The sequence below is a fragment of the Syngnathus floridae genome, chromosome 5 (assembly GCF_059516105.1).
Source record: "Syngnathus floridae isolate MCC-2025c chromosome 5, RoL_Sflo_1.0, whole genome shotgun sequence".
Taxonomy (NCBI): domain Eukaryota; kingdom Metazoa; phylum Chordata; class Actinopteri; order Syngnathiformes; family Syngnathidae; genus Syngnathus; species Syngnathus floridae.
The window spans coordinates 12,790,676-12,804,891 of record NC_142417.1 but is presented as its reverse complement, the minus strand read 5'-3'; the positions used below and the strand labels follow the sequence as shown (position 1 = coordinate 12,804,891).

General features: G+C 39.8%; 2 protein-coding genes across 2 annotated transcripts in view; one reads left to right on the top strand and one right to left on the bottom strand.

The window, feature by feature from the left end:
* LOC148398241 (uncharacterized) overlaps window positions 1-4,601 on the top strand; it is an 18,465-nt gene extending 13,864 nt beyond the window's left edge. The window contains exons 6-7 of the mRNA XM_088375388.1: window positions 2,880-3,101; window positions 3,168-4,601. Coding sequence (XP_088231514.1) covers window positions 2,880-3,101; window positions 3,168-3,857 — 912 coding nt within the window. The 3' untranslated portion in view covers window positions 3,858-4,601. The remainder of the gene's footprint in view (window positions 1-2,879; window positions 3,102-3,167) is intronic.
* On the bottom strand, window positions 4,533-14,216 carry chfr (checkpoint with forkhead and ring finger domains, E3 ubiquitin protein ligase). The gene is made up of 18 exons (XM_088375389.1): window positions 14,102-14,216; window positions 13,579-13,700; window positions 12,916-13,015; window positions 12,275-12,384; window positions 12,125-12,184; window positions 11,844-12,035; window positions 11,375-11,455; window positions 11,029-11,185; window positions 10,809-10,963; window positions 10,084-10,246; window positions 9,696-9,907; window positions 9,525-9,626; window positions 8,450-8,533; window positions 8,061-8,131; window positions 7,605-7,692; window positions 7,418-7,525; window positions 7,043-7,115; window positions 4,533-6,747 (listed from the first exon to the last, which is right to left on the bottom strand). The coding sequence occupies exons 2-18, from the start codon at window positions 13,682-13,684 to the stop codon at window positions 6,705-6,707; spliced, it is 1,905 nt and encodes a 634-aa protein (XP_088231515.1). The 5' UTR covers window positions 13,685-13,700; window positions 14,102-14,216; the 3' UTR covers window positions 4,533-6,704.

The following is a 14,216-nucleotide window of genomic DNA, read 5'->3' as shown; positions in this document are numbered from 1 at the left end:
TGACACATAGTCAATGCAGAATTTGTCTTGGCGGGCCACATATAATTACACTGTGGGCCAAATGTGGCCCGCGGGCCAGAGTTTGACATTCCTAGTTTAGAGTCTTGGGTGAGCTGGCACCTATGCCAGTTTACTTTGCAATCTGATTCTCGGCCTTTTTTGTGCCATCTAGTGGTTCACTAATAAATGCAACAACCTAAGTTTGAAGCACTATGATGCCACAAAGAGACCACACGCCATAAGCCTACCACAGTTTCTTCAGCAGAGGTGCAAGCAAAATGTCATCACAAACATTCTACACAGCGTCCCTCTAAAGGCATATTCATGTTTGTGGCTGTGTATTGACCCAGCGCTTATATTTAGGCCCCCATCCCACTGAGCGGCAAACATTTACGAGTGCGAAGGTAGCAAATGTTGCCTTTGTCAGGATTCGTTCAAGGTTGTTCGCCACTTTCCACGATCAAACCATCCTAGCGAAAAGAAAAAACACTAAAACTGTTAGCAAACGTTTGGCAAACATTTGAAAAAACCCTGATGTGAACGAGCATTTTGCTACCTTTGCCAACAGTGGCAAATGATCGCCCCCTCAGTGGGGTAGGGGTTAAAGACTCACACAATGGTACTGGCTTACATGTGCCTAAACTTATTAAAAACCCCTCTGCAGCCCTCAATGAGAAAACACTGTCATTATATGGTGAGGAAAACGTGCTTGCTTTTGTGTTCTCCTGAAATAAGCGTTGGCATAAACAGTTCTGGCAGCTTTTTTGAAGGACTGGCAAGCTTTTCTGCCGCCTGGGCTAATGGAGTATTATCTACAGAGCCAGATTCCCAGCAGCAGTTGTGTGTGCGTGTGTTTGTGTGTGCGTGTATTGCATGCATGCTTTGGCACACAGTGTGTGGTCTGTCTGTGTGTGTCCTCGATGTAGACGCCCCTGGATATAATATAAAGTTGCACTGGTTAACGGTGGTAACGAGGTGACAAATTGGACTTTCTTGATGGGGTATCTGTCCTTTTTATCAAGCCAAGAATTAATGTATGGAACCATGTTTTTTCTTTGAAAACATGTTGCATGTTACCAACACATTCCATCGATTGCCCTTAATTCAACAGAGATCTTCCATGTCTTACCCCTTTCCCTCCCATATTCGGGGATTTCTCACGCAAACTCTGGTCTGAGGCTGATTTGTCACCTGGGGTATCGAACCTAAAAGTACTCATTGTGTTCTGGGTGCTTTGGCGACCAGAGGAACACTTTATTTAAACCCCCAGCTAATTCTTGTCTAGACAAAGCTAGCTGTTAGTGACTCTGTGGGAAGGATTATTCTGGACTTGTTCTCCCATTGATGGGTGCAACCCCTAAAACCTTCACCCTCCCCGGAATAATAGCAGCTGACCGATCAGGAAGGATAATGTAGCATGCACACGTCCAGCCTGTCAATCATAATTAGACTTTGAAAATGAAGCTGAATTGAATAATTAATAGCTTCAGAATCATTTCAACAGTAAACTAGATTGTTGGATTGTTTAGCATCACATGTTCATCATGGAAATTGAAGTTGATATATCACATCTGTATGGAATTTTATGCAAGATATTCACTCGACCAAGTTATTGCACTTGTAGGATATAAAATAAGAAGCAAATTCTACCCATTTCAAGCAGTGGCCATTTTGCCACTTTCAGTTGACTGAAAATGACAGTTGTTGTACGTACATCGTACATATGTACTTGTATACATAAATACATACTACATACGTACATACATGCACACATGAACACATATATATGCACACATGCATACATATATACATGCACATATGCATACATATATACATTTAGTATATAATGTATCTTCATACAGTATCAGAAATAGAAGTCTATCAATCAACATTTTTTTTTTTTTTTTTTTTTTATTACCAAAGGGGTCAGAAGGTAAATAAAACACAAGTGTAATTGAAACCCAATGTACGGAAATGACTATTAGTGATTTCATGGGTTCAGCAAAGTTTAACTGTTTCTGTTAAACACAGCAATTGAAATAGTTCAAGGCACCTTCTGTTCATTTGACACTTTTAAAAGGCTTAATAAATAATGAATCTGACTGTGAGCCAAACATACTCAGTTGGCCGTCTTTTTCATTGAGCATGCCAAGCACACTGGTGCACTTCCTTCTTAATAATCCATTCATAAAATACAGAGTACAAAACAGCCTGTACGGAGAAGTGAAGGTCTCAGGACAAAGTGAGTCAGGTTAGTGATAGTGCTGGATTGGCAATTGCTATAGTTTCAAAAAAGATCAGTGCGGTCACTTCTTTCTGATCTTAATGTCCAACCTCGTTACTAGAGATGCGTGCTTCCTTCAATCACAAGTCTTTTGCACGGTACAGGTCATTGACCATTGTATCTGCAGTTGAATGTTTGGGCATAATGCCACCTCCAATATTTGTGCTACATAATAGATTTTTCAACCCTTGTTTTGTGTCTTGTATATTGTGCTGCCCAAACAACTGCTGCAAGGTAGCAAAAATCCCACTTGGCTCTTGTAATTTCAACTTCAAACATAAAAATGGATGGATGGATGGATGGATGGATGGATGGATGGATGGATGGATGGATGGATGGATGGATGGATGGATGGATGGATGGATGATGGATGGAAATGACGGCTCAAAACATTAACATTAGCTTCTGTTGCTTTGTGTGCATGCAAGTAAATGGCTAAATTGCTAGTTTTCATTTTCTCGTTCCAACTGATATTTGACTTAGTTCTTGATGTGCTTTACTTCATTTGATCACAAATACAGAATCAATTGCTCCTTGGACAACTTTCCTACCTGAATTGTATATATATTACTCACGTGCCATTTTGTTGTCTTAGCAAAGAGAGCGGTTCCTGAGGCACAGTGACACTGGTCCCAGTCCCCCACCTGACTCTACCTCTTCACCTTCTGGTCCTACCATCAATGCAAGTGGTAGCTGTGCCAGACCAAGAGCGTGGAGCGTACGCACCTTCCAGGAATTCCTCCCTCCAATGCCGCAACTCCATAAGAAGTGGTGCAGCTGGAACTCTACTAGTCCCTTCACCAAACTGATAAACAGCGTCAGTACCAGAACCATTGCTGTGTTTTTACATACAACATACTACTCTTGTCTCTTACAATTCCAGGCACCTCCCAGTTTGGGGTCTGACAACAGGAAGGTTTTCTCAGATGTTCACCTAGCAACCAAGACTGAAACGAGTACCATCTCTGACTCATCCATCAGCAATGCTTCCTATCCACTTGCTCAGGCGGCCCAGAGGCAGCGACGCCTGAACTCGGCGAGCAACCTGTGGCGTTCCCGCTTCGCAGGGCCTTACTTTGGTCTGCTCTCTGGGACGGCGGAGCCTACCAGCAAGACCAATCTCAATCCCACCCAGAGCTCCCAACCAGAGCCCAACTCTGTCTCTTCTTCCTGCATCCAGGCTGCCATTGAGCAGCAGGCAACAAAAAGGCGTGATTTCACAGGGGAGAGCGATCACATAAATGTACCAGTGTTTGCCATCTCTGAGGAAGAGGACCGGCAACCTCTGGTCTCAGCTGAGCACCTGGGCCAAACCACTGGCACCACCATTCAGAATGGACTGGTTCAGGGAACATTTGACAGCAGAAGACCTGCCGGTGTCACCTATAGCCTCAGCCCTCAGAATGAGAGGGTCAGACTGGAGTGGCGGCCATGGGGGAGTCAGGTGTCGGGTGGGGTTTGTCCATTCCCTTCCAATACACCTACCACCATGACAGAACCAAACACCATCAATGACTGCCAGTTGCCACACAGCCAGCCTGCTGTGTTGTGCAGTGTGGCCAACCACATGTGACCTTGAAAATGCTGAAAAGACTGGTGGGCCAGTGAAGCATTCCTGAACCATCGTTTGTGCCCTTTCTTTTGTATGTTACCTACTTTAATGGAAGAAATCAACTTTTGCAAATTGATTGCTACTTTATGGAATATATTGTTTTTTTCCAAATGCTGCTCAATAGGTCCTTATTGCTGAGGTTAAAAAAAAAAAAAAAATGCTTGTGACGCAGAAAAATGTGTTTCTGAAAACCCCAACTTTTAGGAGCACTTTTAAAAGCAGATTCCTGTCAGTTTTATGCATTTTGAGGAATTATTACACCCATCACACTTCAATAGCTTTCAATAACTCATTCAGTGTGGATTTTGTATTAAGTAAAATCATCGTCATAAAATTCTAAGTCTTCCCCCCCCACAATCCTCATTTCCCAAAAATGTTCCACAAAGAATAGGACATGCATTTATTGCTTGCAAACATACTTTTACTGGATTATAAAAGGGAAATCAAAATACTGTAAAATATATGTACATCAGTAGACAAATCTAGTGGAAAAAAATAGCAATCACTATAGTATTTATAAAACTTTCACATGTGAAATGAATATGAAATTTTAATAAAGGCTGTCATTCTCATGTGGAAATGTTTGGTGATAGTGTGCATTGAAGACATATTGCAAATAGGACAGGAACAAGTCAGTTTGTCAGTATATACTGTTTTTAATTCTATGTTATGAAGACAAATTAGAACCATCTGAAAAACAATCTGAGCTATGCCAATACAGTACAACACAAGGGAATGATGCTAAATAGTTGTCTCGTATTCTATCAGCATCCAACTGGGGCTTCATGGCACAGTAAAGTCCGACAGTTCAAATATTAAAGTTACTGAGACTCTTTTGTTGTTATCGAGTGAAGGCATCTTAAATGCCCGTCCAATCGAGCCATTCCTGGGCGCTGCTATGAGGTACAGTGAGCAATGGCTCTTCCACCCAGCTCCAGTAGGTAAAAAACTTTCTACACTGTGAGTAAACATTTTTGCTAGTTTACAATATACCTCCCGCTTTGGGGCAACTGCAAAGTACTACTCCAAAGCCTCTTTAATACCAATTCCTGATTGGAGCGGCTTGGTTCTCTTTGTTGGCTTAGAGTGCCCAGATCACCGGTGGGGAATAATTAAAACTCAGCCCTTCTGTCGGGGGATCGACTGGACTTGTGCAGAGGGTCTGAGCTGCTATGGAATGCTCGAATGAACCATACACCATGACTAAGGGGGTAAAATAAACAAAACTAAACCTTAACGCCTTGACTAATTTAAATCCTGTGGCAGAAGAAAATGTGCATTCAAAATAAGTTCACACGCCGGATCAGGGATGTTAATATTGTCACCTGAAGGTTAAAAACACACCAATTATTGGTTGCACTTGAATGAAAATGACGCAGGATATTATAACTGCCCAATTTATGGGTCCATATAGATACATTATTTAGAAAAAAATGTGTGCTTTTTGTTATTATGTTTGAGGACAGCGTACAAAATAACGCTGCATGAAGGAAAGAATTTTGTGCAAATCTTCTCCAAGTTTTATTCTAAACACCAAATCTGACTTTTTCCTGGTTAACTAATACAAACACAAGGTGATTAAGAGTCCATACTCAATTGACTGGATGCCAGCTAGACTGTTTAACAGTTTCTTCTCACTTTTCTTCATGTTGTCCTGGACTTTACACACCAACAAATGTTGGAAGAAAACCACATATTTTACTTATTTCTTAACATTTAAGGCCTTTTGAATCTATTACCTGTCCTATCTCTAATAAGAACAACCTGGTGGTGACTAGTAAAGTTACAGTTTTCAGAAACATTTTATAATGATGATGCATTTTTGCATAATGTGGAGCTACTGGAAACTGCCTCCTGGCTGAGAAGTATAGATAATTTGTCACAAACACGATGTATATTTTCTAGTTGCTAAACAAGAGATAGTATTTACTTTTACAGCAGCATCATCATCAACCTGAGAAACAAGATAACATTTAAACTATCACAATCTTTCTCACAAACCAAACATATCAATATCAAACAAAACCTCTGATGAACATAACTTGCATTATAAGCAATGTGAAGAAACTGCATCTGGTAAACAGAATATATTTCTATTTAGAATAGACATAGTTTCTGCTGATTATGCTTTTTGCCCAGAGAGAACAAAACTATTGTCAAAGTAATCAACTTCAGCCTAACACCAGCCTCAGCATGATGCAGCACTCCTGGCTACTTGCAGCTTAGCCTTTATTACATGGCAACCTTGTGTGTACTTATGCAGCAACACGCTGATGCACATTAATCACTGCCCATGGCAGTTTGCATCTAGCACAAAATAAACCGAAAGAGCATCACTTTTATTGTCGTGTTATGTAATGAACTACACTATGATGGTAGCTATACTCTGATGATATGCATAAAAGCTGTGTCTTACATCATTTTTGCAATGAGTGTGCACAATTTGAAGCCAGGCACTTCATTTGACAGTAATATCACAAACGATATACAATACAGCAGGTTTACATCAGGACTAGAAGATAAAACACACATTTGCCCATAATCTAAGCAAAGGTGTTCGCTGGTTTACTCCTAGATTAAAAAAAAAATGTACAAGCCATTAGTGACTGAAGTCAAGATATATATTTTTTCCATGCTTAAAATGTAATGTGCATGACACTTCTTCATATAGCTGTATGTTATATAAGACTCCATTTTGAATGGATAATGTTTTTTTGTGTGCATTATAAAGGTCAATTCCAGCAGGCAGAAAGCTACCAGATGAGACACGTCTCCATTCTGCTGCAAATTGAATACCAGTTTATTCGCTCAGCTCTTGAAGCGGGTCTGCTCACATATGTGGTTGAATTTCCTGAGATCAAGATAAATGATGAACATGATGAACAAATACATAAGGTATTTTGGCCACAATATCAACAGTGACTAAAGGAAGCATTTTGTCCAGGCTTGTCCACGTGGTGGATAAGACCCACATTAATACAAGCACCCCCTCTAGTGGTACATTGAATAAAAAGCAAGGACTTTAATTAGTTCGCACATCGCCCATGCAAAATGCTTAAAGTAATAATAAAGCAACATGATGAAGAAAAAGATGTAATGTCAGGGGAGACACAGGTAAATTACACTATATGTTATATATGACTTACATTGCATGATGGGCTTTCACTTGTGTACGACAGTTACGTCCCCAGTAGCAGTTGGGACGAGACAATGCAGCAGCTGAAGGAAGGGAGATTTTTCATTTCTAGAGGTTTACAAGTAGTCAACTTTCACAGTAGGAATTGCAATCCGATTCGATGTGGTATGGGTACAGCGTTTGTCGTGTTCATTTACTATATGCATCAACATAAACGTACTAAAAGCTCTCCAAAGCCCAAACCATCCAAGGTAACATTTTGTTAAGGTTCCGATCAAAATGCATTTGCACTTGGGATTATATTTGTGGTGTCCTCTTGTATGTCTGAGGACTTCAGTAATGTGTCCTCACAATGTAAACACACAATAACACACAAAAACCTGACCTGGTAGTTCAGACGGAGGAATATTTTGTCTGTACTTGTACGCCAACTCCTTGAAGACCATCAGGCCGCAGCACACACAAAGGATTGTATTTGCAGAAATGTGGTGATCTAAGGAGATGGTGGCATGTGGATGACTTTTCTTGACAGATAATGTCAAACAAAAATAGAGCATGATTCAAAGGATCACCTGAAAGGCAAAATTTCCCCTGTTGCAAGTCCTGGAGAACCTCTTTGAGTAGATCCTTCCATGTCTTGCCTCTGGAGGACAAGTAGTTCTGGCGCAAGCATGAAGGCACACATTAGCAATTACAATTATGGATTTCATTACAAAAAGTTTTAATTCACTAAGTCTGGAAAGGGTTATAGCATTACATGAAACAACTTTCTATTCATAAAATGATTCAGGTAAACTATTAACTACCGTAACTTGAAAATAAACACCAAAGGAGAACACTAGCGACCTCTTGTACCAGTTTGATGCAAGTCTCCAGAGTCCACTTCAAAGTACGTGCGTAAAAATGATTTGTGCTTCTTTCACGTCTACATAAAGTTGCATTGTATTGCTCATGTAATGGTACAACAGGAAGCATTGACTACAGCCGCAGTAACGATTTGGAAATCAATTAAGATGAGTAAATGTCACCTTTAGGATCTCTGATTCATAGTTATTGTTGTTCAGCACACCATCCAGACATTTGTCTGTCAAATTGAGCTCTGCAAGAAAAGGAAGAGTCCAATATATCTGGTTAGCACATACAGGTGATTGACAGTTGTGCATTTTTTTCCATTATTATTATTTTATTCAACTTGAGTTGCATTTACATTATGAAGCTCCTCAGCTCATAATAAAATCTTATTATTGTGAAAATATACAGCATGTACAATGCAGTACATTCATGTTCTAAGCAGGTGTTGTATACTGTAACATTAGACATTTAAGAAGTAAATGCACTTTTTTTTGGCATGTTTTTATGAAAGGAGCATATGGCAAATATTTAGCAGATTGATATGTCGTCAAAAACAGATACATACCACTGAATCGAGCCAGGCAGCCCTGACAGCCAATCCTCTGGCAACCCCAATAAATGTGACAAAAAGGACGCTGGCACCGCAAACCTGCCAACAAACAACACATCACACCTGCACGCTGGACAGAACAATAAATTTATACACAAAAAATGGCACGCTACCTACCATTGTATTAAAAAGCAGTATACAGCGATTATGAAAATTTGATTGCACCCATAAACAGGTTTTTAACAAAGTGAAAGCAAAAGAAAGAAATCTTAAAATTGAAAAAGGGAAAAACTGGCTGTTCTGCTTGAATTATTCACTCATTTCCTGTTCACTCAACATAGATAGCGGATGGCAATGACTCCCTGCACATTCACTGCTCAGCATTTGCAAATTCACGTTTGCATTTTTTTATTTTTGGAAGATTTGCTCCGTCATTCACTGAAAAACTCAACAGTTGGTTGTTTTTATGTTCAATGCAACACAATCACCGTATTGTTTTGCATCCATTTTGTGGCAATTTGGAGGGACATGACAACATTAGTCACTCACCAATTTTGCATAAAATCCCAACTATCAGACAATCCCGATTCACAACCAGCTCTGTGTAAATTTTAGTCTTCAATACTTGAGAGCAAAAATGGTCCTGCACCATCCACACTTAAGTTGTTAGAGATTCGCTCACTCCAACTTATTTTGCAAGAACCACACGGGAGACAAGTAAGTCCTTTTAGACACCTGCAGGTGGAGAGCTCACACGTTGAAGGAGTGAAGTCTAAAACTCTCCCTCCTGCAAGGGCATATTTATTAAGAGAAACAGAGTGGGGGTAAGAGTAGGCTGAATAGGAAGCCCTTGTGCTCTAGTCAAAACATATCAGGGGGTGTTTTACGACCTTGTGTAGGATGGGACAGCTATCTTATTTATTACCGGTTGCATTCCAACATAATCATACGATAAGGATAATCTGAAAAACCCTAACATAAGTGTTACTTGCAAAAGTACACAATGGCCCGTTTAATATTGAAGCCATTAAAACGTAGCTTTTCATGTATTGTACATACTGGTGCAATACATTTCTAATACACTACTTACATTGCTGCTGGCTGTTCAACTCGGCCCGTCTGTCTGGCATTGGCTGCAGGCAGCAGGTACAAAAAAGATGACAGCCTTGAGGTTGACAGCGGTAGTCTGGAGCTGCAGACCGTGACAGAGATATGACCTTTTTTTCCCCCAAAGGTTCAAGGAAATTATCTTTGCCAATACCTGCTGGGTTATCAGATGACGTTGAGGGCTCGTCTCCGAAAGACTTTGCAGAAGTGTCATTTTCAGCTGGTATGACTGGAGGTGGAAGAGATGGAGGCATAGAAGGCGGGACCGGCAGACCCGGAAGCCAGTAGTTTGAGCCTGTGGCAAACAGCATCTGACCGACCTCTTTCCTATAGCCTGGACATTGTCTGCACATTATTAGAGGCTGACTGAAAAACAAAACAGAAATCGTTGCACTCTGTCACTGTCATTTTTTTGACTACATTTAGCGAGGATATTTACACATTTAGCGATTGTCATTTCTCCTTTGGTGTCGAAATATAGGTGACATTTAAAGAGAATTTACAAATCAAATATAAAGCTGATGAACACCCAAAACTTATACCTAATGTCTGAGGTGTCGCTGTCATTGTCAGAGAAGTCAAAAAGGTAGTCCGAGCTGCCCTCCTCATCGGATAAACAATGCTCAACTTTTGGCTGCAAAATGTCCTTAGTGATCTTGTTGCAGCTGTCCATGTTCTTCAGGTCCTCTTCACTCCGACACTTTTCTGTAAAACAGATGATCACACTTTCTTTGCACTAAATTAAATTAGGTGGAAAGAAAAAAAAATGCGTTACATTCATGAATCTGCATTTTGAATATCCGTATAAATAAGAGACAGACACCACACAGTTGAAAAATATGCCTTTAAAACTAAAACTGTGGTTAAATTGCAGGTATTCATAAATGTTATTAAAGTACTTAAGTATTCAATTTAATTCACTGCATTCCAAGAAGTTGTACAACCACATTTTGATTGGGACTTTCTTTCAGCCATTGTACATTTGTGTTTCTTTGAGTTCATTTTATTGTGTGTCCTCTATATAATACTGTACTTTAAAAATAAAGGAGAAAAATAAAAGAAATTTGTCATTCATTCTATGTACTGTATAGGGGACCAAAAAAAGAGATTATTATATATTTTTAAAATTAAAATTGGCCCCTTACTCTGTAACGTGTATTTTTTTCCCCTAGTCAAAATATAGGCATCAGCCTCCAAAAATTCCATATCAGTCGGGCTTTAACACGACAAGCAACTGTGCAGTATATTAATTGTTCTTGATACTAACCGGGGTGTTGGATGAGGTAGGCCTCCACCAAGTTGTTGAGGATATGGTTCTTACGGATCCTTTCCACTGGGCAGCGGCACGTAGGACAAAGAGAAGATCGCTCCATCCAGCCCGAGTAGCAGGCAGCACAGAACGTGTGCATGCAGGGTTGCAGGCTAACGGAAGCAATTGTTTTTTCAGCACATACGGAAATATGCACAAACCGCAATTCAGGTTTTACCTGACACAGTCATATAGAAGGTCTTGGCAAATAATACAAGTCAGAGATTCCTCCATCCTATCTGTCTTGATCTCTTCCGCTGGTGCTTGGACTGTAAGACTTCCACTTGATGACAAAGTTGGCGACGTTGTTCCTGTAATGGCTGAAGGTGCTATCTCTGGAAATAAAAGAAAGCAATCAATATGCGAGACAAGTTGCCTTCTAAAAATAAAAAATGCAGCTAGTTTGTAATGGTCACCAGATAAACAAATTACACATAGTTGAATCAAGTCAGTATGCATAATTAATGAATATATTTTTCATTAAACTGTGTGTGCGTGCGGATATAGGCTAGCAACGAACACACCAGTTTTTCGCTTCTTGCATTCTGGCTCCAAATCGTTGAGGGCTCTCTCTTGTGTTTGGACAACATCACTAGAGTGGCTATCTGTTGAGACAGAATTTCAAAAAGATATTAACAGACTTCATCCTTGCATTAAATAGTTTTACCATTTTGCTAAATTGTGTTTAGGGTGGATTTACACAACGAGACTTTTTTGAGCCCACTTAGGATACAAGAAATATCAGAATCAGGCGTCAGATTTCATGTGTATAGGCTTTATAGGCTCACATAATCTGAGCTGCTCTCATCATAAACAGTAAAGTTAATGTACATTTGAAGTGACACAACGCGTTCAATGAAAGCATTAAACACCAACATGTGGCGACAGTCAACCCCACAGCATAGAGAGGCAAACATTCACCACTATGGGCGAGGTAGTCTTCAATTAACCGAACACAGGAGTATGCTGAAGCAGTATTTCAGTAAAACCCACCAGAGTTAAGACATGCTCTGGCTGATGGCGGTCCGGGTGTAAAAGGTTGCTGAAAACAGAGGTGGGATGTAGAAGTGGATGGCTGAGGTTCTTCCTGATTAAGATCCCGAGGCGCTTTTGTGAGCATGACAGGCTCCACGGACAGCGTCATCTCAGAAGAAGTGAGGGAAGAAGGACTCTGGGCTGACATGTCTGATGATCAGATGCAGATCGGAAAGTTACTTCAAAGTATTCTTGGGAATGTTCTAAGATACAGCATGTCACACCGGGACTTTACTTACTGTGATGATCATGAAAATCGACAGGCTCTGTTTTGATTGTGTGATAAACATACGCAATATCTGCAAGAAGATATCAGTTTTTAATTCGTATTAATCAAAAATCGAGAATAACAAGAAAATATGGAGTACAATGAGAAAAAAAAAACTTACTTTGTTCAGGCTCATTTTTCCTGTATACAAAGTAGATGACGTCACCATTTTGAAGACTGCAAGTTTGTTTTTTGACCAGTTTGGCCATGTTGATCACTGTACCATTGGTGCTAAAGGGAAGCAAATATATGTATGTCATTGAACTAAATAAATGTATTACTTTTGAGATTATCAAAGGTTGGTTAGTCAAACAGCTTGCTAGTTTTTCTCTGAAATTACTTATTGGCAATGTAATAATACTTATTTTTGATTGACACTATTCAGTAAAATATTAGTATCACTATTTATCATTGTCGTTATACATATAATATACTTTTCTGTAGATCTCATCTCAGTTGTTGAAGGCATCCTGGAGCCTATCTCAGCTGACTTTAGGCAACAGGCAAGGTACACCCTGAACTGAGCCAATCACAGGGCATAAACAAGGACAATTTAGAGTCTTCAATTAACATTAAATGCATATTTGGGAAGAAACAGCAGTACCTGCAGATAATCCACACAGGGATGCTGACAACAGGCAAGCTTCCAAATTTCATTGTATTGAAAGCAAATATCATCCGATATTGGTTAGGCAAATAGAAATTAGGACAGGCGCCAATTTCTAATGTTGTAAAGTATGAATGCTTGACTAGTTATCATACCTCATGTCTTCAAGCAACACCTGCCCTGAGTTTTCATCTTGCACAATCTTGCAGTGCTCCCCTGAGACCAGTTTATTGGTAGGAAAGGCCAGATCACATCCTGACAACACATCACAAAAATGCATGTACTAAAATCCATTGTAAATGCTCCCACAATAGACACAGTCACTATCAAAAGCTTTATTATTATTATTATATTATTATTTAGTTATTCTGACTGAATCTCTATAATTAAGTACAAGAAGAAAAAAATAGTTTTTCCCCCCCAAACTTGAGCTGCCATCTCATTGTAACTCATGTCTAGACTGGCAGGCTCTCCAATTAAGGGTAGACATTTTGCATAGCAAAAAGCACAGACCCCCACAAACTGTTCAACAACAAAGCAATGAAATGCAGGCCCATACAAAAAAATGCCTACTTAAAATTCTGCACGCGTGTTCTCAATGGATGCCTTTTGTTATACCCACAACAGGCTGTCTTAAGTTTGCTGGACTGAAGGCTTTGTTTCTTGAGATAGGAAGGGGGGGTCAAACACCGACAGAGATGTCTGCTTTACAGACAGTTGTCTTTCGGTAATAAGTGGCAAATTCAAAGCAAAACACAAAATATACTGGAGTTGTACAGTTTTTGAAGCAAATCTGTTATTCAACATAAAGCTCGTACCCTTTTTCCGGCCTATGGTGCATTCTCTGTTGAAAAGCAGCACTTCAGATGCACTGGAATCCACTTTGACCAGCTTCCCCCATGGTGTACGCCTTCTAATGTCCATCTCCCGATATTTGGAACTAAATAACAGGTTACGGGGGTCATAGTTGATGTGGACAAAAATCAGAGTTTAAGTTCAAGTTTAAATGCGACATTAATTCAATAACAGTTGAATAAATTCACCGCAACAATCTAAAATATTTTTTATATAAGTTATGCTTTCGAAACACAGCAAGTTTCCCTGAAGTCACTTTCTAACAAAAACGATAAACGACAAGCTGAAGGAACAAACATGCTCCCAAATCGAAAGTCTTTGCATTTGTGTCGCAATTACAAATGCATCAGTGAGCACAAACAACTCTGTCCACGGAGAAAACTACGGTGTTTGCTAACGTTAGCACCCGTTTGTACCGTTTAACTTATCGGGGATCATACGTAACGCAACGTTCGGGTGATACGTATTCTGAAATTGTTACTGTACCGTCAAAAGATGAGCTTCTTGTCCCGACTGTTTGGTCGACAATTTTAACTTGTCATGTTCCAACTCGGCGCAAGCACCACTTCCTGTAAAGCTGTGTTGACATTTGTTACCGTTA